The sequence below is a fragment of the Balaenoptera acutorostrata genome, chromosome 2 (genome assembly GCF_949987535.1).
Source record: "Balaenoptera acutorostrata chromosome 2, mBalAcu1.1, whole genome shotgun sequence".
Classification (NCBI taxonomy): domain Eukaryota; kingdom Metazoa; phylum Chordata; class Mammalia; order Artiodactyla; family Balaenopteridae; genus Balaenoptera; species Balaenoptera acutorostrata.
In genome coordinates, this window is record NC_080065.1 from 168563007 (window position 1) to 168589133 (window position 26127).

At 41.5% G+C, this 26127-nt stretch overlaps 1 protein-coding gene across 4 annotated transcripts; it reads right to left on the reverse strand.

Annotated features, from left to right (window-relative positions):
- Positions 1–26127, reverse strand: ZNF454 (zinc finger protein 454). 4 transcript variants are annotated; one of them, XR_009007050.1, is made up of 5 exons: positions 20991–21128; positions 18908–19034; positions 18409–18498; positions 1432–4474; positions 1–1346 (listed from the first exon to the last, which is right to left on the reverse strand). XR_009007050.1 is itself a non-coding variant. In XM_007169875.3 (5 exons), the coding sequence occupies exons 2-5, from the start codon at positions 21021–21023 to the stop codon at positions 3141–3143; spliced, it is 1584 nt and encodes a 527-aa protein (XP_007169937.2). In that variant the 5' UTR covers positions 21024–21064; positions 26085–26127; the 3' UTR covers positions 1–3140. The 4 variants fall into 4 exon arrangements, 3 of the variants coding, with proteins under 3 accessions (XP_007169937.2, XP_057395692.1, XP_007169941.2); XM_007169875.3 differs by adding an exon at positions 26085–26127 and having other exon boundaries at positions 1–4474; positions 20991–21064; XM_057539709.1 differs by adding an exon at positions 21454–21574 and having other exon boundaries at positions 1–4474; positions 20991–21064.

Genomic DNA, 26127 nt, shown 5'->3' on the forward strand with positions numbered 1-26127 from the left:
TAAGACAATTCATATGAATATATTTTTTATAAACTAATTCACCAATATAAGCTTAATATTATCTACATTACTTTAGACTTTTTCTATAACAAGGTATTCATGAAAAATACTATGAAATAAAGTATGTTAAAGAAATTTAAAAAAATAAATAATTGCTCAACTCTTGTCTAATACCATGCAGATCAGCTGGCAGAAAAGGTGGCTGAGGGACTTTAACTCAGAGTTTTCAAAAACGCAATTTTGGGGGGTTAAGCCAAAGGTCAGACTGCCAGTGTGGAGAACCTACTTCAGATTTAAAAAGTATGAAATAGCACCCAGGCAAATTTTGGCTCACTTAGTTGAGAAGGTCATACCATAAGGTGTTAATCATATGGCAGAATATAATAAAGCCACTGCTAATGGTCTGGTCAGATAAAGAGTACTATCATAAATATATCCAAGTTGACTCAGGCATTTCTAATAGGCCATTTACTTTTTGCCTCCCCAGCCAGGGGTGAGTGACTAGGCATCTCAGAGGTCTAATTTCATGAAGACCCAAGCCTGACAGTGGTGGGCTCAGGGAAAGTGGACTGTAATCATATGGAGGGCTTTCAGACTGCACTAATGCTGGTGGAAGAACAGCTGCTGGAGCTGCCCCTGGGATGAGTGGCAGCAGGTCTTGGCCTTAGCCCAACTGCAAGCACATTCCAAGGGGCAGCAGCTCTCATTAAAAACAAACAAAAGGAACAACAAAGCGAGCTGAGAAATATGTTCCTTGTGAGGGATTCAAGGCAAGGAGGTAATAGTGAGGACAAGGCGGGCCACAGGGATAGCACTGAAGGCAGATCTCTGTAGCAGTGAGCAGTTTTCCAAGTTTATTGTGGAATCGGGTTGCCAGTCATGTGAGGCTGCAGATGAACATGTGTGGGCCCAGGGCATGGAGAGTTCCAAGCAACCTCTTGAAATGCTGCTTCACCTGAAGCTCAATAGGGGAGAAAGGATGAGTTGCTGATCATCTAACAGGAGATGCCTACCCACACAGGTGGCCTGTATTAGGTGGGAGCTGAATTTAGAGAACTTGGGTATTTAAAGCTGCTGGAAGCTTCCAAGTCTATGTTCAACCTGAAGTCCTGATTCCACCACGACAGACTATCCTCTCCTGTAACTTGGAGCTGAGGTGCAGCATTTGTAGGGGCCGGCAGTTGCCCAACTTGATAGAGAGCACTTCCACAGACCAGGAACCTGTCACACTGCTTCCCAGACAACAGTTGACTTGCTCTTCTACCTTCATGCTGTAGTGTGCTCCAGCCTGCAGTAGTGTGGGCTCCCCATTCTTTGTGGTGGGGAAGGGGAGGTGCCCCCAGAGGCTGTGTGTGAAGGGACACAGATGTTATTTTATCTGTGATTTCTACTGACAGCACTGAAGAATTAAAAATAGTGAAGGAACTGTACCTGCAGGACTAGAGTATCACTCAGACTTCTGGGCGTGGACACTGCCCCTGCCAGAGAATGTCATGGTGCTGTTGACTACTCCATGGAATTACTCAACATGCTGCTCACCACTGTCAGAATGGGGTAATCTTTAAGTGGTGGAATACCCAGGTGGAGGACAGGAAATGGCCACTTCCAAATGCAAAATCAGAAATTCAAAGCTCTCTGTGTTTTCTGTGAACAGAGTTGATACCTTCAGAAAAGTAGACAAAAGCAGGGCAAGAACTAGGATGCAACAGTTCAATATTCTGGGAGTAACAAATATACGCTAATGCAGTGGACACAGAGGACTGCCCAGCCAAGGGAAAAAGTGGGTGAGAGCCTTTTGACAACTCCCTTGAGGCTCTAACCTCCCTTGTCAGATGCACATCAGGAAATGGCAAGTCACAGAAGTGGCAGTGGCCCAGAACATCTCTAGGGATGGGATCATCACATCCGAAGCTGAGCATGCCCCTGACTGCTATGTGTAGCGTAACTACAGTGCAGAACAACTGGCTGGGGGAATGTCTGCACAGATTAAGCCCCTACTTTAGGGATTATCCCAGGGTCAGAGTCAAACTGAAGCCCAGAGGAACTGGGTAACTCAGGAATTTTGATCAACCTCTGCCTTCCAGATAGGGGTCCTGAGTTCTGAAAGCTGGGTTTGGAGCAACATCCAGAATCATGGACTGTGTGTGAGGTCAGATCACCACAGTCTTCAAGGGCAAACTGAGTGGTAGTAAGTGACGTGATGTTATCAGTTAGGAGTTGCTAAATCAAAAAGCAACACACAGGGGGCTTCCCTGGTGGCGCAGTGGTTGAGAATCTGCCTGCTAATGCAGGGGACACGGGTTCCAGCCCTGGTCTGGGAAGATCCCACATGCCACGAAGCAACTAGGCCCGTGAGCCACAACTACTGAGCCTGTGCATCTGGAGCCTGTGCTCTGCAACGAGAGGCCACAATAGTGAGAGGCCCGTGCACCGCGATGAAGAGTGGCCCCCCGCTTGCCACAACTAGAGAAAAGCCCTAGCACAGAAACGAAGACCCAACATAGCAATCAATCAATCAAATAAATAAATCTTTAAAAAAAAAAAAAAAAAAAGCAACACACAGTTCAAATGAATTGTCCCAGGAGAAGAATACAGGTAAGAAGCCAACGGACACACAAACTAGGGAAATCTGACAAAAGGTGGTTTGAAGCAGAAGGTGGGAAGCATAATTTAAGCAACTCCTGGGCCAATGCACAGGTGACTGCACTTTCTTTACACTGGGTGTAAGCAGTGGGGGTGAGGAAAACAAAGGGTTCCATTAAAGGTAGAAACCCTCCTATATAAGAGAATCAAGTACAGTAAAATGCTTATAGACCATTTTCTTAGTTTTTTGTTCCTGTGCTTCTCAATTTTTACAATTTTATAATTTCTCTTAATGGTCAACTAATTCCTATGTTGTTAATGAAGGTCCATTTTGGTTCTGATACTTGGTAATTCAGACTAATTCAGACTATTCAACTGATGCAGTTCTGAACTATGAGGAGTGTTTGCCATTAAGTTCTCAAAACCCACACTACTGTGAACCTTGACTCTCAGTAAATAAAATGACTATCTTCATGTAAGCTTTCATGGTTATTCTGTAGAATGGAAATTCTCTTGCATTCAATAATTAATACACTTAGTCTCAAAGCTCTTCCATATCACTTTTCTCCAATATGATGTCTCTGATGCTGAATGAGGTTTGCAGTCTGGTTGAAAGCTTTCCCACATTTATTACATTTATAGGGTTTCTCTCCTGTGTGAATCCTCTGATGTTGAGTCAGGTGTGTACTTCGGATAAAGGTTTTCCCACAGATATTACATTTATAAGGTTTTTCTCTAGTATGAATTCTCTTATGTTGAGTGAGGGCTGAATGGTCACTGAATGCTTTCTCACATATATTACACGCATAAGGTTTCTCCCCAGTATGAATTCTCTGATGCTGGGCTAGGGCTGATTGGTCCCTGAAGGCTTTCTCACACAAACCACATCTGTAAGGTTTCTCTCCAGTATGAATTTTCCGATGTCGAGCAAAGGATGAATTATCCCTGAAAGCTTTCCCACATTCATTACACTTATAAGGTTTCTCTCCAGTATGAATTCTTTGATGTTCAGTAAGGGAAGAGTTCACCCTGAAAGCCTTCCCACATTCATTACATTCAAAAGGCTTCTCCCCAGTGTGAATTCTCTGATGCTGAAGAAAACTTGTACTCTGATTGAAGGCCTTCCCACATTCATTACATTTATAGGGTTTCTCTCCACTATGAATATTCTGGTGTTTGGTAAGATGTGCCCTGCACACAAAGGCTTTGTCACATATGTTACATTTAAAAGGTTTCTCTCCAGTATGTATTCTATGATGGTGGGCAAGGTGTATGTTTCGGATAAAAGCTTTTCCACATAAGTTGCATTCAAAAGGCTTCTCTCCAGTATGAATTTTCTGATGATAAGTAAGTGAGGAGCTCACTGAGAAGGCCTTGCCACATTCCTTACATTCATACGGCTTCTCACCAGTGTGAATTCTTTGGTGATGGATGAGGTGTGTGCTCTGGTGAAAGGCTTTCCCACATTCTCTACATTCATATCGTTTCTCTTTAATAAGAATTTTCCGATTTGCATTAAGTTTTTCAGTATGAATCTTCTGATGTTTATTGAGGGTTGAACTCTTAGTGAAGACTTTTCCACACTCACTACACTCAAAGGCATTTTTGCTAGATTGAAATCCCTGACTCTCAACAAAGGATGAGCTCATGGTGCAGTGCTTTCCAGATTCATCACATTTCTGGTCACCAACCACAGATGAAGTTTTCTCGTGAGCAAGCATCACTTGCTGCAACTTTATCTCCTGGCTTCCATGCTGCCATTCCAACAGTGTATCATATTTCCAGTGACTATCTCTAGTGAATCTTTCCTTTATCATCCACTGACCCAATTCTCCTTCAGGAATATCTGCCTTGAAAGTTGATTTCTTACTCACAGGTGTAGTCATCCAGTCTGAAAGATATCAAAAATAAAAATGTCTGTTTTATCCTAGTAAAACATCTAGTTGGGATAAGAACGTGACCTTGTTTATAATGCTAACAGAGAGGTTGTAATTTTGAAGATTTCTTGAAGTGAAGATAAAACAGGAAAAGGGAGAAGAGGTGAACAGAGGACATGGCAGGAAGGGGTTGACAACTATACAATGTATGAAGCAGGAGAGCTTGGAGCTGGCGTTCAGAAGTCACAGGCCTGAGCTGGGATCCTGAGTACAATATTTATTTTCTTTGTGATTACAGAGAAGCTATCTGAATTTTGAAACCTCAAAAAAAACCTGTAAGACCACACTATGCTAACAGATAAGAAAAAAATGTACCTTATCTGTTTTAGTGATATGGTTTTTAAAATAACCTAGATGTGACCTTAAGAAACCATTAAAACTAGAGGTCAACACTTAGTAGAAAAAACGTTCAGCTTCGGAGTAACTACTAAAACCAGCATTTATGTTTTATAGACTCATTTTAGCATTCAGATGGAAAATAAAAAGTTAGGCTACTGTAGAGCCTGTGAAACACTGATATCTACTAATAAAGTTAGAACCTCCTGCTACCGGTGAGGAAGCAACATCTTCAAACCTATATCAATAATGTGACATCGATATAAGGAAAATGTACCATGAGGATGTATATGTGAGTATAAAAAATTAGGAACAAAGCAGCAAATCTGCCAGGATATATCCAGTATGTCTTGGAGGCAAGGCCCTGAATTTGGGGAAAGGAGTATACTAGTCATTAGAAATGGGACTCTGCTACTGGGATCTGGGCCAAGGTCCCAAGAATTGTCTGACAAAATGATTCCTCTCCCCACAAACAAATTTCACACTTACTCAACAACAGTCTCACTTGGTCTCATGGGTATCCTCATATTAACAAGCAGAGTTCTGAATGCATACTAGTTTTCTGTACATATTTGTGAATATCTGTCTTTTGTGTTAAGTCTATTTAAGACTTTGTACTAAGAAATGCATGATAAGGGCTTGATACTAACACAGATGATGCAAAGATTCCTGGGAAAGCCTATCAAGAACAAGCCTCCCTCAATGTTTTTTTCTCCTACTCACTCTAGAAAATCTATAAAGAGCTATAATAATAATAATAATAAAACTCCTTGTACTTACCTGGAAAAGAAAGTTAAACAGGTGCACTTTAAGGCTAAAATCCTTGTGGGCTTAGAATAATATATCCTTGCTCAAAACAAAGAATGTTTAAAGTTAAACACCAGGTTTGCCAAATCTCAAAATCTTAAGAACTGACTTTTGCTTCTGGACCTGACAGAGTAGCCTGTGGAAGACCAGATTCTTGCAAAAAACACCCGAAAAATCTGAATTGAAAAAAAAAAAATCTGTCTAAAGGCATCAGATATCACTTGAGGCCAATGTGATAGTCTAATATTTGGGATAGAAGGGAAATATAGAGGTGATCCTAACAGTGTTTTTTTTCCCTCAGAGAATTTGCTGAATTCTTAAGCTTCTCACGGCAAGAGACTAAGCTAAGCAGAAATTCAGAATTCTCTATAGTCTTACAGTACTGTTGAGCCAAAAACTGGAGTTCAGGACCTTCTGGGGGGCTGTGGGGTGAACAGTGGTCAGAGTAAACGTGTAAAGCTCTCAGTTGGGACTCCTGGAGGGCTACAACCTAGCAGCAAGGGCAAACAAGAGATAGGTAAAGCTTCACAAACATTCAACCCAATCTCCAGCTAATGAGTCCCTGGGTGGATGGATTAGGGTGGTTTGCTTGTACTCCAGCTGTCTACCAGAGGGAAGGCAAATCTTCTCTGGAGGAACATAACATCATCCAGAGCCTATTCACTCCTTCACACATAATGTCAAGGATTCAGTCAAAAAGTACCAGGAGTACTAAGAAATTACTGAATCAAGAGAAAAAACAGACAATAGATAAAGACCCTCAGAACTCAGATACCAAAATTATCAGACATGGGGTTTAAAATAAGTGTGACTAACATGTTCAATAAAACAGATAAGAATGAGAATTTTAACAGAGAATTGGAACCAAAGAATCAAATGAAAATTCTAGAACTGAAAAATATAACTGAAATTAAGAACTGAATAGATAGCTTTAACAGTATATCGGACATTGGGACTTCCCTGGAGGTCCAGTGGTAAAGAATCTGCCTTCCAATGCAGGGGACAGGGGTTCGATCCCTGGTCAGGGAACTAAGATCCCACATGCCGCGGGTCAACTAAGCCCGCGCGCCACAACTACTGAGCCTGCGCGCCTCAACTAGAGAGCCCGTGTGTAGCAAACTACAGAGCCCACGTGCTCTGAAGCCCAAGTGTCACAACTAGAGAGAGAAAATCCACATGCCACAACTAGAGAGAAGCCAACATGCCACAACGAAGAGCCTGTGTGCTGCAACAAGAAGATCCTGCATGCCACAACAAAGATCGGACACAGACAAAAGAAATTATTTTTAACAAATAAATAAAATGAATAAATATTTTAAAAAAACAGCATATCGGACATAGCAGAAGAGAGGAATAGTGAACTAAAAAAAATACATAGGCAGAAAATATCCATGGTAAAACCTGGAGGAAAAAATTTAAAGAGACATATAAGACATGGTGAAAACGTTTATTAACACGTGTGACTGTAGTTCTGGAATGGGAGGAGGAAAAGAATGGGGCAAAAACACTATTTTTTTAAAAAAAAGTTGAAAAATGAATTTGAAAAGCACTACAAACTCCAAGCAGGATAAATTCAGAGAAAATCCACCTAGGTACACCATAGTAAAACTACTGAAAACATAAGACTAATTTGAAATTTCCTTGAGAGAAAAAATATATTACCTTTAAAAGAGAAAAAAATAAAACTGATAGCTCTCTTTTCAACCAAAAACAAGGGAAAACAGAAGACAATGAAATAGGGACTTCCCTGGTGGCACAGTGGTTAAAAATCCGCCTGCCAATGCAGGGGACATGGGTTCGAGCCCTGGTCCAGGAAGATCCCACATGCCGTGGAGTAACTAAGCCTGTGTGCCACAACTACTGAGCCTGCGCTATACAGCCCGTGAACCACAACTACTGAGCCCTCATGCCACACCTACTGAAGCCCGCACACCTCGAGCCTGTGCTCCACAAAATGAGAAGTCACGGCAACGAGAAGCCCGTGCACCACAACAAAGAGTAGCCCCTGCTCACCACAACTAGAGAAAGCCTGCGTGCAGCAAGCAACAAAGACCCAACACAGACAAAAATTAAAAAATAAATTAAATAAATAAAATTTAAAAAATAACTCTGTAATTGTGTAAAAAAAAAAAAAAGAAGACAATGAAATAGCATCTGAAGTGCTGAAAGAACATAATCGCTAAACTAGAACTCAATAGAAACAAAATGTCCCAAAAAAGTAAATATGAAATAGATATTTCCGTACAAATAAAAACAGGGATTGTGTCAACAGCAGGCCCATATTAAAAAAATAAAATAAAAAGGAGTGTTCCAGGCAGAAGAAAGATAATCCCAGGTGTAAAAGTAAGAAAAGGCAATGGAAAGAGTAAATATGTGGGTAAATAAAAATATTATTGCACAAAACAATAATTATAATGTCTTGAGAGGCTGAAAATATATACATAATTAAAATACATAGCAAAAATAACACAAAAGATGAAAGAAAGAAAACAGAATTGTTTTAAGCTATTAGCATTGCCTGGGAATTATTTATTTTGGATAGTAATAAGCTGGTTTTACTTATTAGACTTACCAATAAAAGACTAGTTAAATAAGATACAAGCTCCTACAGTCCTTAAGACTAGTTAAAGAAGATACAAGCTCATTGGAATACGGAACAATAAAAATAGTTGATTCAAAAGAAGGCAAGACAAGAAAAAAAACAGACTTATAGCAGGTGAGTAAAATTAAAATTAAATAATGAAATAGCAGACATCCAATCCTATACATATTAGTAATTGGTCTAAATTATCCTATTAAAAAACTAAGGTTGTGAGGCTGGATTAAAAAAATAAAATCCAACTATATGGCACTCAGGAGAGAAATACCAAAATATAGATCCAGAAATAAAAGGAAAGAAAAGAATGGAAAAGGATTTATCAAGCAAGAACTAACCACAAGAAAGCTGGTATACCTATACTAATATCAGACAAATCTCATAATATTAGAGAAAACAGGCTTTAAGATAGTTCATATTGACAAAAGGTTCAATTATCTAGGAAAATATAACAAATCTACATTTTCACATAATATAACTTCAAAATGTATAAAGTAAAAATTGAGAAAATAAAAAGGAAAAATAGAGAAAACTTAACAATGATAGTGAGATATGTTTACATACCATTCTCAATAACTCAGAAATCAAACCATTAAGAATAGGGGATCTGGGCTTCCCTGGTGGCGCAGTGGTTGAGAATCTGCCTGCCAATGCAGGGGACACGGGTTCAAGCCCTGGTCTGGGAAGATCCCACATGCCGTGGAGCAACTAGGCCCGTGAGCCACAACTACTGAGCCTGCGCGTCTGGAGCCTGTGCTCCGCAACAAGAGAGGCCGCGATAGTGAGAGGCCCGCGCACCATGATGAAGAGTGGCCCCCGCTTGCCGCAACTAGAGAAAGTCCTCGCACAGAAACAAAGACCCAACACAGCCAAAAATTAATTAATTAATTAATTAATTAAAAAAAAAGAATAGGGGATCTGAATAACAAGATAAACAAACTTGATCTAAATGATATACGTACAACACTATACCCAACAATGACAGAATATACATATTTAAGTGCATATAGAACATTTACCAAAACTGAGCATATAGTATAGTGGGATGTGAAGTAGTATGAACACATTTCACAGGGCAGAGATCATTCAGAATGTGTACTCTGAACTCAGTGGAATTATGCCAGAAATGAATAACAAAATACCAAAAAGACGGTTAGAAAATCCACAGATATTTTAAAACTAGTCCATATATTTCTAAATAACTGATAAAGCAAAGAAGAAATCAAAACAAAATTTAGAAAATATTTTAAACTAAATGATAATAGAACCATGAAATGGAACTTACAAAATGCAGCTACAGCATGGTTAGAAGGAAATGTACATCTATCTTTCTGTATCAATTATCAATCTCAAGAAATCAGAAAAATAGCAAATTAAATACAAAGGAGAAGGAAAGAAATAATAAAAATAACAGAAATCGATAACTTAATAAAAAATTGATAGACCCCTATCAAGGCTAATGGAGAAAGAGAGAAGGCACATATTACCACTACCAAGAATGATAAAGGTGACATCAAGACAAATTCTAAAGAGATTTATAAGATAATAACATAATGAGGAAACTTTATGCCAATAAATTAAAAGACTAAATTCTAGGAAGGTATAGTGTATCAAAACAGATGCAAGAAGAAACAGAAAATCTGAACGGTCTTACATCTAATAAATAAATTGAATCTTCCATTTAATACCTTCTCACAAAGAAATTTCCAAGCAGAGATGGCTTCACTAGTGAATTCTTCTGAACATTTAAGGAAGTCCAGTCTGTATACAAACAGGCCAGCGGAACAGATTATAGACCCAGAATCAGACCTATGTACATGCAGTCCCCATATGTATGACAAAGGTACACTGTAGTACAATGGGGAAAAAGATAGTCTTTTCAGTAAATGATCCTGGGTCAACTGAATACCTTTATGGAAAATAATGAAAATAAATCTTCCATGTGGATTGTAGACCTAAATATGAAAAACAAAAGAATAAAGCTGTTAAAGGAAAACACAGAAGATCTTCATGGTGTTAAATGTCTTAAGTAGGACACAAAAAGCATTAACTTTAAGAAAAACCCCAATTAATTGGACTATCCTAAAAATTTAGAACTTCTGTTTACCAAATAACACCATTATTCAAAGTGTGAAATGATATTTATAATGCATATGTATCTATATGACAGAGGATCAAATCCCAAATGTACAACCCTACAGTATATCATTAAGGAAAGATTAGACAACTAAATAGAAAATAGGGGAAAGACTTATAGATACTTTACAAAAGAGGATATTTAAATGATCAATAAAAAAATGAAAAGATGATCGACTTCATCAGTCATAAGTTGAGATACAATGAGATACTCCATATATCCTCTAGAATGGTGAAAAACAAATTTTTAATGACAATACTAAGTTTATAAGAGGATATGGAACCCTCATATCCTGCTGGCTGGAGTATAAACTGGTATAACCACTTAAAAAAACTATTTGGCGGTTTCTATTAAAGCTTGCAGGGACTTCCCTGGTGGTCCAGTAGTAAAGAATCCACCTTACAATGCAGGGGACGCAGGTTCGATCCCTAGTCAGGGAACTAAGATCCCACATGCCGTGGGGCAACTAAGCCCACAAGCCACAATTACTGAGCTCACATGCCTCAACTAGAGAGCCTGCATGCCGCAAACTACAGAGCCCACGCACTCTGGAGCCCGCGCCACAACTACAGAGCCCACGTGCCCTGGAGCCTGTGCACCACAACTAAAGAAGAGAAAACCCTCACGCCACAACTAGAGAGAAGTCCGTGCGCTGCAACTAAGACCCAATGCAGCCAAAAAAAAAAAAAAAAAGCTTGCCTACTCATGAACATAGTACTCCTAGCTATATGCTCAAGAGAAATGTATAACATACATTCTCTAAAAGATGTACAAGAATGTTCATAATAGTTCCAGTATTACTGATAATAGCTCCAAGCCAGAAATATACCAAATGTCTAGCAACAGTAGAATGTATAAATAGTGGTAGGTTTACAGAGTTAAATATCATACCTCAATGAGAATGAACCAACTATTGCTACATATGACAACATGGATGAATCTCAAATACACTGTGGAAGCAAAGAAGCCAGACAGAAAAAAGTAGACACGTAAGATTCCATTTATAAAAAGTTTTAAAATAGGCAAAACAAAGTTATGGTCAGGGTAGTAATTATCTTCAGGACAAAAGAAACAGAGGGGATAGGAGGGGATCTCTGGTGTTCTAGGAACATTTTATTTCCTGATACAGGTGCTGGTTATACAGATGTATTTATACTGTAAAAATCTGATGAGCTGTACACTTATAATTTATGTATTTTCCTGTGTTAGTATTACTTCAATAAAAGTTTACTTTAAAAAATCTGGCAGTGGCTTTCAAAAATAATAATTTGGCTCAATAAAAACAACGAATTGCTAGCTTTCTTTTCTAGCAGCTATTAGATAGCTATGTTTATTAAAGCCTTTTCTTGATTGTGATCATAAAACATCACCTATATATGAGAAAATTGGCTTTTTAATGTTTTGTGTTACAGGAAAACACTCATCTAATTGTGTATCAAGAGGGGGTCAAACACACCCTGGTTTCACCACGCTGAAGATGAACTGAGATGGGGAAAGACTGGACCCTCAGAGTCAGTTCTCACTGGGGCCCAGGTCACTTCATGGGGGCTGAATTAGAAGCAGTACCTGTAGCTGCATTAGGCCACACTAAAAAAAAAAAAAAGTATGGTTTTAAACTATATATCAATAACTCTAGGGTATCAAGCAAGGCATGCAAGTAGTATGATCGAAACCCTATACAATGTAGTCAAGAGGTCACCCCCAGGGAGGGACCAGAAACTAACCCAATTTCCTCCAAATCATCAAAAGTTTCAAGACTTGGCACTATCAAGTACATTTGAGAGGGGGGAGGATAAAATAAGGAGTTTTGGTTTAAGGTCAGTTTATGAAGCCTTTATGCCCTCAGATCCCTTCCCCAACTCAGAGGAGCTGGAAGGTTTCCCTCTCCCAACTGAGGAAAGCCTCTAACATGAAAGAGATACCAAAGAGATATCAAAACAATCAAAGAGAAAATTTGAGAACACAGTGCCTATAAAGGAAGATGAAAGTGTTTTTGGAAATCACTATGTTTAGAGGTAAAATATTACAATTGTAAAACACGAATAAGAGCTTACAAATAAAACAAGAGTTCTTGGAAATTAAAAAGGATGGCAGAATTTGAAAACTCAACAGAGAATTCCCACCATAAACAATTAGAAAACCAGGGAAAAAATGAAACAACTATTTTTAGGCAACGGAAAAGCAATCCTGGAAAAGTAAACTCACAGTGACAGAAGCAGACCTGTGGTTGCCAGGGGCTGGGGACAGGGGATGGGATTAATTGCAAAGAGGTAAGAAGGAATTTTTGGTTAGAGATGACAAAAATGTTATTCCTTTGATTTGGTTATAAATTTGTCAAAACTGATCAAACACTACACTTAAAATGGTGAATGTTATTGCATGTAAATTATACTTTAATGAAGCCGATTAAAAATATTTTAAAAATCTCAGTAGGTGAACTGGAAGACATAACTGAAGAAACCTGTCAAAAAGTAGAACAAAAAAAACATAAAGATGGAAATTTTAATAAAAAGATAAAATTAGAAGACCAGTCCAGGTGGTATCAGGCATTCCATCAAGAGAAAATAGAGAAAACTGAAGGTGGAAATTAAAAAATGCTAAAAGAAAATGTCCAAGATCCACAGGGCAGAAATTTAGATGGAAAGGCTCACCAATGCTCAGTGGATCCAAGTATAGGAGCACACCAGGATACACCACTGAGAAACACTGGAGTAAATGAGGAGATCCCGCAAGCTTTCAGAGAGGAAAAACAGGTCACAAATGATGAAGAACCTGAAGATTTTGGATTTCTCAATAGCAGACTTAGGTCTAGAAAACAACAGAGCAATGTCTTCAGAATTCTGAAGAAAAAATATTTCCAGTGTTGAATTCTATCTAGTCAAACTATCCAGAAAGTGTTACGGCAGAAAAAAGACACTTACAGACTTGCTAGGTTACCAAAAACTTATTCCTGTGCATCCTTTCTTAGGAGGCTACTGGAAGACATGTGCAAATGAAGAGATAAGCCAAGAAAAAGGATGATGTGGGACGTGCAGACCAGGAAAGATGGGATTTGCAGGAGGATGACAGCTAGGCACCTACCGTTCCAGAACGGAGCAGGTCAGATGGCTCCAGAAGAGACTTTTCCAGGAAAATGAAATTGTCAGAAGGACTTCTGATCTAAAAGTCTTGAGAATCGAGATGCAGACAACTAGAGAAGGTCTGAGATTAAATTAAATTAAATTAAACTAAATGAACCCTGGGAAAGATTGCTTAGGAAAGCAAAAGCAAAAGTTGCCAGGATTTACTTCATGGATCAGCTGTGAATAGTGCTTCAGAATGTAAACAATGACTATTTCTCTGACCATTAAGTACACTATAACTCTACTGGGAGGACAGGGAATGGAAAAGTAAGACGAATAGTTGGGGAGGTGAGTTTAATCCTCACTTTTTATGGAAGGAATTCAGTAAATAATGCCTAGAACTGAAAAGTCAAGAGGTAGCAATATAAACACATTCCTTGGAGACATGGAAACAAATATACCAAATAATCAGCTGAAAGAAGAGAAAATGGTTACTTCTAAAGAGGAGAGAATGGGGATAAGGGGGGATAAGAGGCCATCAGTTTTCATAATAAACATTGTAGTTTCGTTAAACTAAATGCATTATTGTGATGAAATTTAATACTAAAAATAAAGAAAAAGGACAGAATAAGCTCCAAAAAAGTCAAAGGAAAGAAATAATGAAGAGCAAAAATTAATGAAATAAAGATAAAATAGAAAGGATCAGTAAAGTCAAAAATTATTTATTAATTAAAAAGGCAAACCTCTGATAAGATTTATACAGAAAAAAAAGACAAAAGTAAATTATTATTAGAAAAAATTCATGCTTTCATTCAACAAATACATACTGGGACCTGATGAGCTGAGATACAAGAGCAAACATGACCAAGTCCTTCCCTCATGGATCTAAGGGTAGAAAGTATTATTTAAACAGGACACAGAAAGCACTAAGATAAAGATCATTAAGACAAAGACTGATTACGAACTCCTGCTAGTAAAGAAAGAGAAAAGATAAGCTATAGACTGGCACACATATTAACTGATAAAGTATTCAATTCCTAATTATATATAGAAGTCCTACAAGTGAATAAGAAAAAGATAAACTATAACAGAAAAATGGACGAAGAATATGAATATGTCACAGAACACAAATAATCAACATATGAAAAGATGTTCAACTCTACCAGTAAACAAGGAAGTGCAAATTAAAACCACAATGAGATACCATTTCTTAGGAATTTTGGTTAAGTTCCTGTTACTTGCCAAAGTAACATCAACTAACCTGCATCAACTATTAGTATAATTTGGATCAACTAATTTAATCAGCAATCTGGAACCATTTAGTAGAGCTGAAGAAGCATATACTCTTAAACCCACTATTTCTACACCTATGAATACACTTAAAGAAATTCCCAAACAAGGCCCATGTGTATAAGGAAGTATGTACAAGAATATTCAGGTCTGGACTTCCTTGGTGGCGCAGTGGTTAAGAATCCGCCTGCCAATGCAGGGGACACAGGTTCAAGCCCTGGTCCGGGAAGATCCCACATGTCGCGGAGCAACTAAGGCCATGCACCACAACTACTGAGCCTGCACTCTAGAGCCCGCGAGCCACAACTACTGAGCCCTCGCGCCACGACTACTGAAGCCCGCACGCCTAGAGCCCATGCTCCGCGACAAGAGAAGCCACCTCAATGAGAAGCCCACGCACCACAACAAAGAGTAGCCCCCGCTCACCGCCACTAGAGAAAGCCCACGTGCAGCAATGAAAACCCAACGCAGCCAAAATTAAATAAATTTTTTAAAAAAAGAATATTCAGGTCAGCATTATTCAAAAAGCAGCAAAAAGTCTGGAAACAACCTACAGGTCTATCAGCAAGAAAATAGTTAAATAAAGGTATAGCCATTGAAGGAGTATCAAAGTGCAGTTAAAAATGACTAGAGCTACACACCTCAACAAGTATTTAAAAAAATGCAAGCTGTGGAAAGGTATCTATAGTACAATACATATATATCAAGCTTTAAAGTGTGCAAAGCTAAACAATATTGCTCAGAGCTATGGATAAATGTGGTAAAGAGCAAGAAAAGCAGCACAGGAGCTAATGTAAAATTCAAGCTAGTGGCTCTCTGGTATGAAAGGAGGAAGATCTGATGAGGAGGGGCACATCGAACTTCACATATGCAGCTTTGCTCTGTTTCTTCAGCTGGAGAGCGGGGTATGGGGGGTGTTTGCCCATTCTTCAGGCTGTTCAAAAATGTTACATATTCTGTTCTGTAGATAGGATTACAGTATCAAAATACACTTGCTTTAAGTAAACAAAGGAAATGATAATGCTAAGTGTCGAAATAAAATTATAGCATGTAAAAGAAATAGGAGCGGGTTCTCTACAAAAAGTCTCAACAAATTTTAGAGGAAAAAAAACGTAGATAAAGTTGGAAATGAGAAAGGATATAGAATGTTAAAATTATAGATGAATACCATGCACAGTTGTAAATGAAGACATTTTATGGCTCAAGAAAAGATAATTTAAAGCTAAAGGGCAAAATGTACAATTGATATAACAAAAAGAAACTAAACAGATTAATAAATAAGGAAAAAATGTAAAAAGTTATTAGCAAACTACTCAAATTAAGGGATCAGGCCATTTTCTTTAGGTTTACTGAGTAAACAATTTCTGTAGAATTAAAGCTATTTTGGAGAAGGGTGGGGAAATGACACCATTTGAGGGTCACACTGGTTTAACCCTCATCCTGACTTGCAACAAAATGGCAACATTAAATACATTGATATTAGTTAACCAGCCTGAAGTTCAGTTTTCTGGGTTTTCTGTAAGTGGGGTTAATCATATTTGCCTCACGGGTTGTAAGGTTGAAATGGGGCGGCTAACAAATCCCTGGAGATCACCCAGCACAGTGCTGATCCACAGGGGCTCAAATGTCAGCTCCCTGCCTACACTAGATCATGGCCCAGGGAAGAGAAAAATTTTAAAAGAAAGCTATCAGAAGGACTTTTTCTTACTATTATTAAAATTAAGTGTCTTTCTAAACCAGGAGTGATTGATGCAACAATGGAAAAGTTCTAGATCCGATCCTTTGAAAAATCAGAGATAAACCTATTATCATTGTTCTACATGGTTTTTGAAGTCCTAGCCAGTCATTAAGAAGTGAAACAGAAATAAGAAAAAACTATACTAAAAATGATTCAGTGAACACTTTAAGAATAAGAATTGGAGAGTGACAAGAGGGGAATAAATATTTGGAAATGACTATCACTTCTTTACAGCAGCAATTTCCAGTTGAAAAACAAGGAGGTAGTTCTATTAAAAAACAAAACTATAACTTTAACAGGAAATTGAAGGAACAACTATAAAACTTTACTGGGGGAATTCCCTGGCGATCCAGTGGTTGGGACTCTGTGCTTCCGCTGTTGTGGGCCTGGGTTCGATCCCTGGTCGGGGAACTAACGTTAGGGAACTAAGATCCCGCAAGCCGCGTGGTGCAGCCAAAAAAAAAAAAAAAAAAAAACCAAAACACAAAACACCAAACAAACAACAACACAAAAACCCAAAAGTTTATTGGGAAATATAAGATTTCTTTCCATGTCTGACTGGCTGATCACTAATCATCCTTTGTGAATCAGCTCACAGCTTAGGGTGTCCAGGAAATTCAGAAACAAGAGGTGCTGGAACAGAGGCTTGTGAAAGGCATCTGGGAAGGACTGAACCATGACCTCATGGTTTTTCATGTCATTACTCACACCTGACTATAAAATCCCTTCTAGGCATAAAAGTCCTCTTCATCTTCACAATCCCCCCTCAGAAGTGCAATAAAGAATTAGTGTCAATGATGAATAATGGAAGAATAAATGATGTTATTATGCCAGAGCACTGGGACAGTGGATTAATTTAATTCCCATCCCTTGTCTTTTTTTGTTATAACACTGCTTGTATAATATAATACTGAGTGAAATATTAAAAATGCCTTAGTTTGGGTGTAATAGAACATACAAATTCAGAATGCTATTGGGGTAAGTTAAAAGATTTTTTTGATAACTGAGTTTTGGAGTTAAGACATATAAATTCCATAACAGATTAGATCCTAGATATTCCAGTAAACAGTTATTTACTGTAGGATATAAAGTCCTGCCTACTTCATTGGGCTCCTGTGAAAAATCAGTAACAAAAGGTTTTTAAAAATATTTTACAGTTGGCCAAACGCTGGCAGAAAGTGAAATGTAATGTCTTGAATGTGCCAATAGCTCTCTAAAATACTGGGGGGTTCAGGGAGAGGCACCCCTGCTCCTGTTCTTAAGCTACCAGATCCAATGGGTTCCTCAAAACAACTAACAGCCACTAAACTGTCGTGTTCTCTGTATCCCCAGGCAATAAGTCTTTGCCACTTACTAGGTGCCAAGCACTGTGCTGGGCATGAGCAATACAGCAAAACAGGCAAAAAATCTGGCTGTGCTCGTATGGTGCTTACAGCCCGGAGTAGCACCAGCAGAAGGTGGAGAATGATTAAATGCTGAATGTAGGTACACGTGGATGAACAAATATGAAGGTGGTTGAAGAAATGTGCAATGTTTAGCTAGAAGAGCTGCCTCAGTAGGCACATGGTGACTGGCCCTGAGGACCAGAAGCTGCTCAGCTGTGTGTAACCCATGCTGTTCCTCCTCACTGGAGAAGTGTGAGCAGAGACTGCACGGTCAGATGCTGAAGGGAACAACAGGACACGCAAGCACAGTGGGGAGCTGTCCATCTACGCCAAATAGAGAGAGAAGAAAAATCATGGGAAGGAGGATCCAGGGAGGCACAAACTGCCAGAAGAAAGGAGTGCCACATGCACGTGGGGACAAATGTGGCAACAAGGTATTGAGGTGAACATGAAGGGAAAAGATGCTCGTTTCTCAGTCCACAGGCCTGGCACACGTTCTGTGTTCCTCCCAATGCCTCCCACATGCAGGATGCTTACCAAGACAGAAGCCTCCCAAGGAGTCCTCCGGCATCCATTCTTCCCCTTTTCCCAGCTGGGAAAACGTATCTGGCTTGGGTCCTAAGAGTCCTGTTTTTGAGGGAAAAAAAAAAAAATGGGCCATATCTGTTCATACTAGAGATAAAATCATTGCAAGGATGAGATCTGGTCCGTGGAACTTCCTGGAAAAGGTGACCTGATAGGGGCCCAGGGTAGACAACAGTTCCCAGAAGGAGGAAAAGATGGTTTGGGCCTGACACAGAGAATCTGTTCCCGTCCTTCTCTCTGCTGGAAGGGAGGGAGGATTCGACCTCTAGTCACCTTTGAGACATCTGCACTTAGACTCCAAAGAGCCCTGTGCCCAGGACACAAAGGATAGGCATTGAAATAACATCCTCAGAACACCTCACTCCCAACCCAAACTTCTGTATGGAACCAGTTTAAGGGTCCCAAAGTAATCTCCAAAGATGAAGATGAGCCTTCAGAGGCTCCCACTTACCCAGGTACACCAGGTTGCTGTAGTTCTCCAGCATTACATCCCTGTACAGGGCTCTTTGAGCAGGGCTCAGCTGCGCCCATTCATCCTGGGTGAAAAGCACGGCCACATCCTTGAAGGTCACTGATTCCTGTAAGGGCAAACCCATCCCCGTTGACTGGTGGCTACTCCCTCACATGAGTCTCTGGGAAATGCTGTGACCGTCTGCAGGGCTGTTAGCACAGAAGGGGGATGGCGTGCTGTGACAAGGGAAGCACTTCCTCAGGGTCTCCTAGGGGTCAAGCTTTTATCAGACTTCGTTCCCCTGAAGAAAAATACCTTGTGGAGAAGACAGGCCTCCTCAGCACTGGGACTTCACACTGGCTGTTCATCTTGCCCAAAACATTTTCTCCCATCTCCATCAATCTGCACAGCCCTGCCTGTACCCCCACCCCTATGACCAATCCTACCCAGGTCTTGGCTTCAGCATTACCTCTTCAGCACCCCTCCTCAACTGCTCCCATATCACCTGTGCAGGGCCATCCAAGCACTGTCCCACTTTACTGAGTTTTGGTTTCCCCCACTGGACTGTTAACTCCAAGAAGCTACGGACCATTTCCACAGCTCCCTTGTCTTCCCATCATGTCTTCTAGAACAGGGCCCATGTACCCAGCACCTGTTACAAATGTTATTCAGCAACTCCTGCTTTTTTCCAGCTGAACCCAACACACATACACAGTTCCCATGGAAACAGTCCTTCTGGACAATGTGACCTTGTTCCCTCTGATCATAACTAGTACCTTCTGTGGAAACTCTTGGCTGAGAGGCCAAGGGAGCTGGTGTGAACTGACAAAGAAGAGTTAAGTAGAAGCCCAGAGAAGAAAGGCAACGGTCCAAGAGAAAGGACTTTTAGATTATTCTAGACCCCACTTGCATAGCTGAAGTACAGGTGCATTTTGGCCTTTGGATTTTGGGCAGTATCCTTCCAATAAAGGCCTGCTTTTGCTTAAGGTAGTCTGAGTTAGGTTTCTGTTACCTGCACCCAGAGCCTTGCACAAAGTAGGCTGAACCAAGGAACATTTGTTGGACTGAACCCATGAACCAATCTGTCAGGGACCATTGTTCACCTTTGTATCATGGGCATAGATCTAATACCTGGCACATTTTACATCCCTAGTACAGGTCTGCTGAATGGCAACCAAAATTATGGCAGCCTGTAAACACAAGATAATTGTGTGACACCAACAATGAATTTGAGGAAAAGGTTAGGGAAGAGAAATATCACAGTGGACTGGCACCGTGAAGACAGGTTTCAAAGAAAAAGTGGTTGCCTGAGATGGGTTCTAAAGGACAAGCTAGAAACCAAGGAGAAGGGTGAGCAACCAGTGAGCTGGGACTGGGTTGACACGGCACTTTCAATCGGCTGCTCAGCCCTTCCAGTGATTTCTGCCACAGATTCCTGCCCTGGACAGGTTTAAGTGTGAATGAATTAGAACAAATTTATCAAACTCATCAGAATTTGTACACTCAAATGAATGTTGTCTCCTTCAAAGTGGAGTCCATACCCTTATTCTAAAGAAGTTAGCACTGCTCAAAGCTTTTTAGTAATTTATTGAAATTGAAAACATACCACTAGAATGATTTCATTTGTACCCAATATTCCTCTGAAGTAAAAAGCCAAATATCATTTAAAAAAAAAAAAAAAAAAAAAGCCCAGGAAATCCCACCTTTCTAAGAAAGCATTCCAATTTCTCTCTTCTATCACTCCTATGTTAGGTACTGCCTTTACCACTTTAGACACTTATTTTACTTGCTAGTGGAAAGAGTGCAGGTTTCCACTTTGGACCAACCTGGGTTTCATTTCCAGTTGTGTCACTTAGGTGACCTTTAGCAAGTTCCTAAGCTCTGATACCCACCAGGATGTGCCCAAGATGGGGCGGGGGGGGGGGGGGGGGGTGGGCAGCAGCGGGTCAGGCTCCTGAGTGCGACTGGACTGGAAGAAAAGCTCCTGGTCAGGGGAAAGAAATAGGCCCACCCTCTTCAACCACTACATTCAAATCTCCTAAGACAATTTAGAGGGGGAAGCCCACAGCAATCCCTCACTCACCTGGACCACGGTTGGCAGGCACCTGACTGCCATTCCTTCTTCTCTGATGAGCCTCAGGCTGGTAACACCTTCCACTGTTTATGAGGAGAGGACTGGGTCAAAAGATATCACACAGCAGTCCAGAGTGGGGCTTTGAGCATTCACACCCTGGGAATCCTCCAATACTCCAGGTAGTGAATTCTTAGTCCCTATTTGCTCCCGATTCTCTCTCCTCCTGGAGGGTCTTTCTGATGGCCTCCCCTGTAAAGGGAATAGCTCACCTTGCAGCTACTCCCACCACCCCCCACCAATTTTCCCCCTAGCAATCTGAGTCAGATCCTCCATATCTTCCTTCTGTATCTTTAAATACTTTGACTTTTCTTGAAGAAAGCATCCTCCAGCCCGTTTTCACACTTTCTACACACCCTCCGGCCTTTTGCCCTTAAATTATGCTGAGAGATTTCAAGAAAAGTGTGTCTCCTGCCTGGACAGCTGCCTAATCCTGGGGCGGGGAGTGAAAGAAGTAGGGAAGGAGGGTCGTCTTCTTTCTCCTAGAAAAGAAGCTAAGAAGGCTGGAGTTTCATTGTCGAGACGTCTCTCAAGGCCATGCCGTTCTCTGGCCTCAGGCCTCTCCTTCTCGGGCGCCCAGTTTGGGAGACCTGGAGTCAAAGGTGGGAGAGAAACAGTGTATTTGTGCGGGGTGGGGGTGGGGGTGGGAGTGGGCGTTGGGCGCCACGAATGTTAATCGTACAAACCACCCTCCCGCCCTCTGCCAGGTCCCCTGGGAAGCTGCTGCAGCGGTTGCGCAGCTGCTGACCCGGCCTCAGCAAGTTCTGGACACTGTGATCCGGACCACACCGGGAGCATCTACCACAGGGCTTAAATGGGCTTCCCGGAGTCATTTCCAAAACACACGCCAGAGGCCCTGACCGCATCCTTCTCCACATGCACCCGCAGATTCGGACCCTAAACCCGAAAGCTCACACCTGGCCTTTTTGTCTTTGGAATCAAACCTTAGCCATACGTCCCAGGAAGTTTGGGGCGTCAGATTACCGTCCTTCAGAACGGACCACGACCCAGACCTACTCGGTTTTCATCCGCCCTTCCCACCGGGCTCCACCACCCCAAGGCTGCTCCCGCTCTCCCGATGCGGCTTCGGCCACCGTGTCTAGTCACCACTGGGTTGCCCTTCGAGGAGCCTCTGCCCGCGGCGAGAGACCGCCACCGCCACATCGCAGGCAGAACACAATGAGCTGGAGTCTGCAGTCCGGATCCGAACTGCGCTTGCGCGTTGCCGGGAGCCCCGCCGAGTCGGATTCCCTCAAGTCAGAGCTGCAGCGCTTCTGCTTCGCAGACTCCACTTCCCAGAGGGCGAATCGGCGGCAAGCGCCCGCACCAGCGCCGGGCGGAGAAACTGCTATTGCGCGCCTGCGCAGATTAGGGCCCCGCCGCTCAACACCCCCACCCCCTACCCCACCCAGGCCAAGGGGGTTTCCTTGCAGAAACTACATTTCCCAGGGACCTCGGCGGAGGCGTCACGGTTCCCTAGGCAGGTAACCACCCGCGCGCTAACCCTCACGTGCGGATTTGGCTCCGTCTTGGTCAGACTAGGGAAGGCAGAGACCAGCGAAAAGTTAACGAAGGGATAAGGAAGGTCAGTCCGAGGAAGCGGCACCTGATCCGGTGAGGAGAGCTAATCCAGGACGGCCCCCAAGGACTCAGAAGGAGGCGACAAGTCGAAAAGGAGCGTTCCTGAGGGAGGACCGCGCGGAGATGACTTGAGAAGGCAGCGGGGCTGTGCCTCGGCCACGGGGATGCAAAAAATGCTAACAGTGTGGCCTGGCGTTCGGGCTGGGGCGTGGTTCGGGCGATGAGTGGGGCCCGGGGACCGGGAGGACGGAGGTGCGGGCTGAAGGCCTGCGGACCAGTGAGGAGGCTGCTGCGGCAGTTCAGGACCCAGCGGATAGAGGCTGGGACCAGAGTGGTGGCCACGGGACCAAGGGCATGGAGCGAGAAACGTCGACAGGTAGAATAAACTTGGTTCTCCACGACTTATCAGGAGGAAGGAGCTGGATGCCAAGGAGTCTGTCTTGTACAACTGGGTGGTATTTAGAAAGGTGGTATTTATTTTTGTGGACAGTATTTTGCGGAGGCGGGCAAGGATGAGGTAAAATATAGAAAGATCCAACTGGAGATATTTAGTTGCCTTTGAATTTTCACGGAGCTTGGGAAGGAAAGATGAGAGAGTTTTAACTTTGTCGGTGGCGAAAAAAAGCCAAGAACGGGACCTGAGATTTGTCAGCTAGGGAACTGTTGGCCACCTCTTAGTGAGCAGTGTCAGTGACTTTACTTACGTGACACTGTGGCATTCTGTTTTGGCTTTTACTGAAGATTTCATTCTATAGACACTTTTGGAGCATTTATGTGTCAGGCATTGTGCTAGGGGCTGGAGAAATAGTGAAACCCTGAACTTATGCAGGTTGAATTCTACTAGAGGGGGTACTCAATAAACAGAAAATATTGATTAGGTAGTGATGACACACTGAGGCTGTGTTACGGTTTAGAGTGTGACGGGTGTGGGGAGGTGGGGATTATTTTCAGGAGCGTTTTGAGAAGTTAGTTCTCTTTGAGGAGGTAACATTTGAGCAGAGATTTGAATGTAGTGAGGAAGGAAACCATGTGAGTATCTGGGAAGAGAACAGAAATGCTGACCAGAGATAGAAGTGTGCTTGGTGAGCCTGTGGTTTAGCAAGGCCAGTGTGACAGGAGAGGGCATAGTGAACAAGGGAGAGTGGGAGAGGAGGTTGGAAGGGTAATTAGAGGGCTTGAAGGCCATCGTAAAAAGTTTGCATGTATTCTCTGTGTGACAGAAAACCATCGAAGGGGTTTGAGCATAAGAGTGGCTTGGCTGAACACATTTTGACAGAATCACTGGTCCGCTGTGGGGCGAACAGGCTGTGGTGCAGCTACAGGGAATACAGGGAAACCAGTTAGGAGGCTATTACACCAGTGGCGGGTGGGGGAAAGAGAGAGCCTCCTACAATTATATCACCTTCCTACAAGGCATTTGCTTTGAGAGCCTAAGATAATTAAGGGTTCTGGATGCCATGCTAAGGAGTTTGGATATTGTTCTGTTTTCAGATATATAAGGATAATAATAATAAAATATTTATTGAGCACTAAATATGTGTTGGGCGCTTTCATAAGCACTTTACATTAGTATTGAATGTAATCCAAAGCTATGAGGTTTGCACTGTTAACAAATAAGAAAACTGAGACAGCTATATATTAAGTGCCTTGCACAAGGTCTCATGTCTAGTAAGTGGGACAAGGAGTCCTGCCCCTGCTGATAGAGGAAAGGTGCAGAAGTTTCCTCCTGACTGTTGCCCAGAATGGCTGAGCACTGACATACCAAGGCCCGAAGCTTCCAAAACTCCTGAAAAAGTAGTGAAACCTTCATTTATCTGACCCATTTCTCCTGCTGCTCCCTCTAAGTGTTACTATTTTACCAGTTTGGGGTTATTGCATCCATCTTAGGCTTCAATACATTTTATTCTTCCTTTCCCCCTTGTCCTCTGCCTTCCTTTTGAGCCTTTAATTTTGCTACTGTCTTTATAATCTTCCATCTGTTTTCTACCCATCTCTCTGCCTCCTTCTTCCCCTCCATTTCTGTCTCTTGAGATCAGGTGGGGAACAAGAAAATACATGAAGGGAAAGGAAGAAGCTGGATGCAAGGGAGAGACATTATTTAAAATCTTAAGTTTCTGAGGTTACAATTAATTCAGTGTTTCATTCCTCCTTAGTCCTTGCCTTTTCTAATTCCATAGAGGTCCTGTAGCCCAAAGAGACCAAACTGCTCAAATTCCAAACACTCAGAGTCCATGGGGAACCTCCCTCCATTGCCACCCACAAATATCTTCTGTACCCATCGTTTCTTGATTCCCACCTCTCCCAGTGGAAAGTTTCCTTCCTCCTGTTGAAAAAGATCCCTGCAGCCTCCACCTGTGCCCCAAATCTTATTTTCCCACTTTGAGCTGCACATCCCCTCCTTACTGCACCTTCAGACTCTCCCATGCAGTGATAAATATGCTCAGTTCTTCTACCTTAAATCATACAAACGCTCTTGGCAGATTATTCGTTGGCTAAATCAACACCTTTCTCAATCCCCCCTTTTCCTTGCCTACCTCCTCTATAGAGCCTGGAAGAGCTAAGTACTTATTTTTTTCAGCCTCCTTTGCTCCTAGCCTCCATGCAACACAGCTGTGGTCAGTGAAGTTTAGGCAGAAGTCTGCTGAGGGGCTTCTGGGAAAACCTTTTCTGATAAAAGGCACAGATGTTGCTGGTGCTACACACACGCTTTCTTCCTGCTCTGAATGCAGATATTTTACCTGAAGCTATAGGAGCCATCATGTGACATGATGAAAAAGTCATGAAACTCAAGGCATTGAATTATTTTGTCTGAACCAATGCCAACCACCTCCAGATTTGTTATGGGAGAAAAACAAATCCCTATTTGCTTGTAAGCCATTGTTATCTGGGCTTTCTATTATTTGTAGCCAAAAGCTCTTCTGATATATACACCCTCTCTCAACCACAATCTCTCACTAGTTATCTTCCTAAATCTCTCCTTTCTCAAACTACTAAGTTTTTTTCAACCTTTAACTCACTCTTCAACCCACTAAAATTTACAGAGGTTATCAATAACCAAAACCAAAGGCCATTTTCTATTTTTACCTTACTTTAATCCTCTGTGGCATTTGAAAATATGAAGTATTCCTATCCCTATGCTAAAATTCTTTTTTCTATGCCACCACCTTCTCCTGATTTTTTTCTGTTTTTCATTTTTCTTTTGCCTGTTGTTTCCCCTCAGCTTCTACTGATGACACCTTCCACTTACTGCATTCAAAGACAGTACTCCCAGAAAACCCTTTATCACTGCCCCTTCTTATTCTACTGCCTATCAGGAATCTTCACTTGGATACCCACAGACTCATATAATACCCCCAGACCAAACTCATCATTGCCCCACAAAGTCGGTCAACGTTTTGTGTTCTTAATTATGGCACCCATCCACCCAAATAAATTCAAGTGCTCACATTTAATTGATTACATTACCTAGATTCTGCCTTATTATTGCTTGAATTCTTCCTTTCCTCTC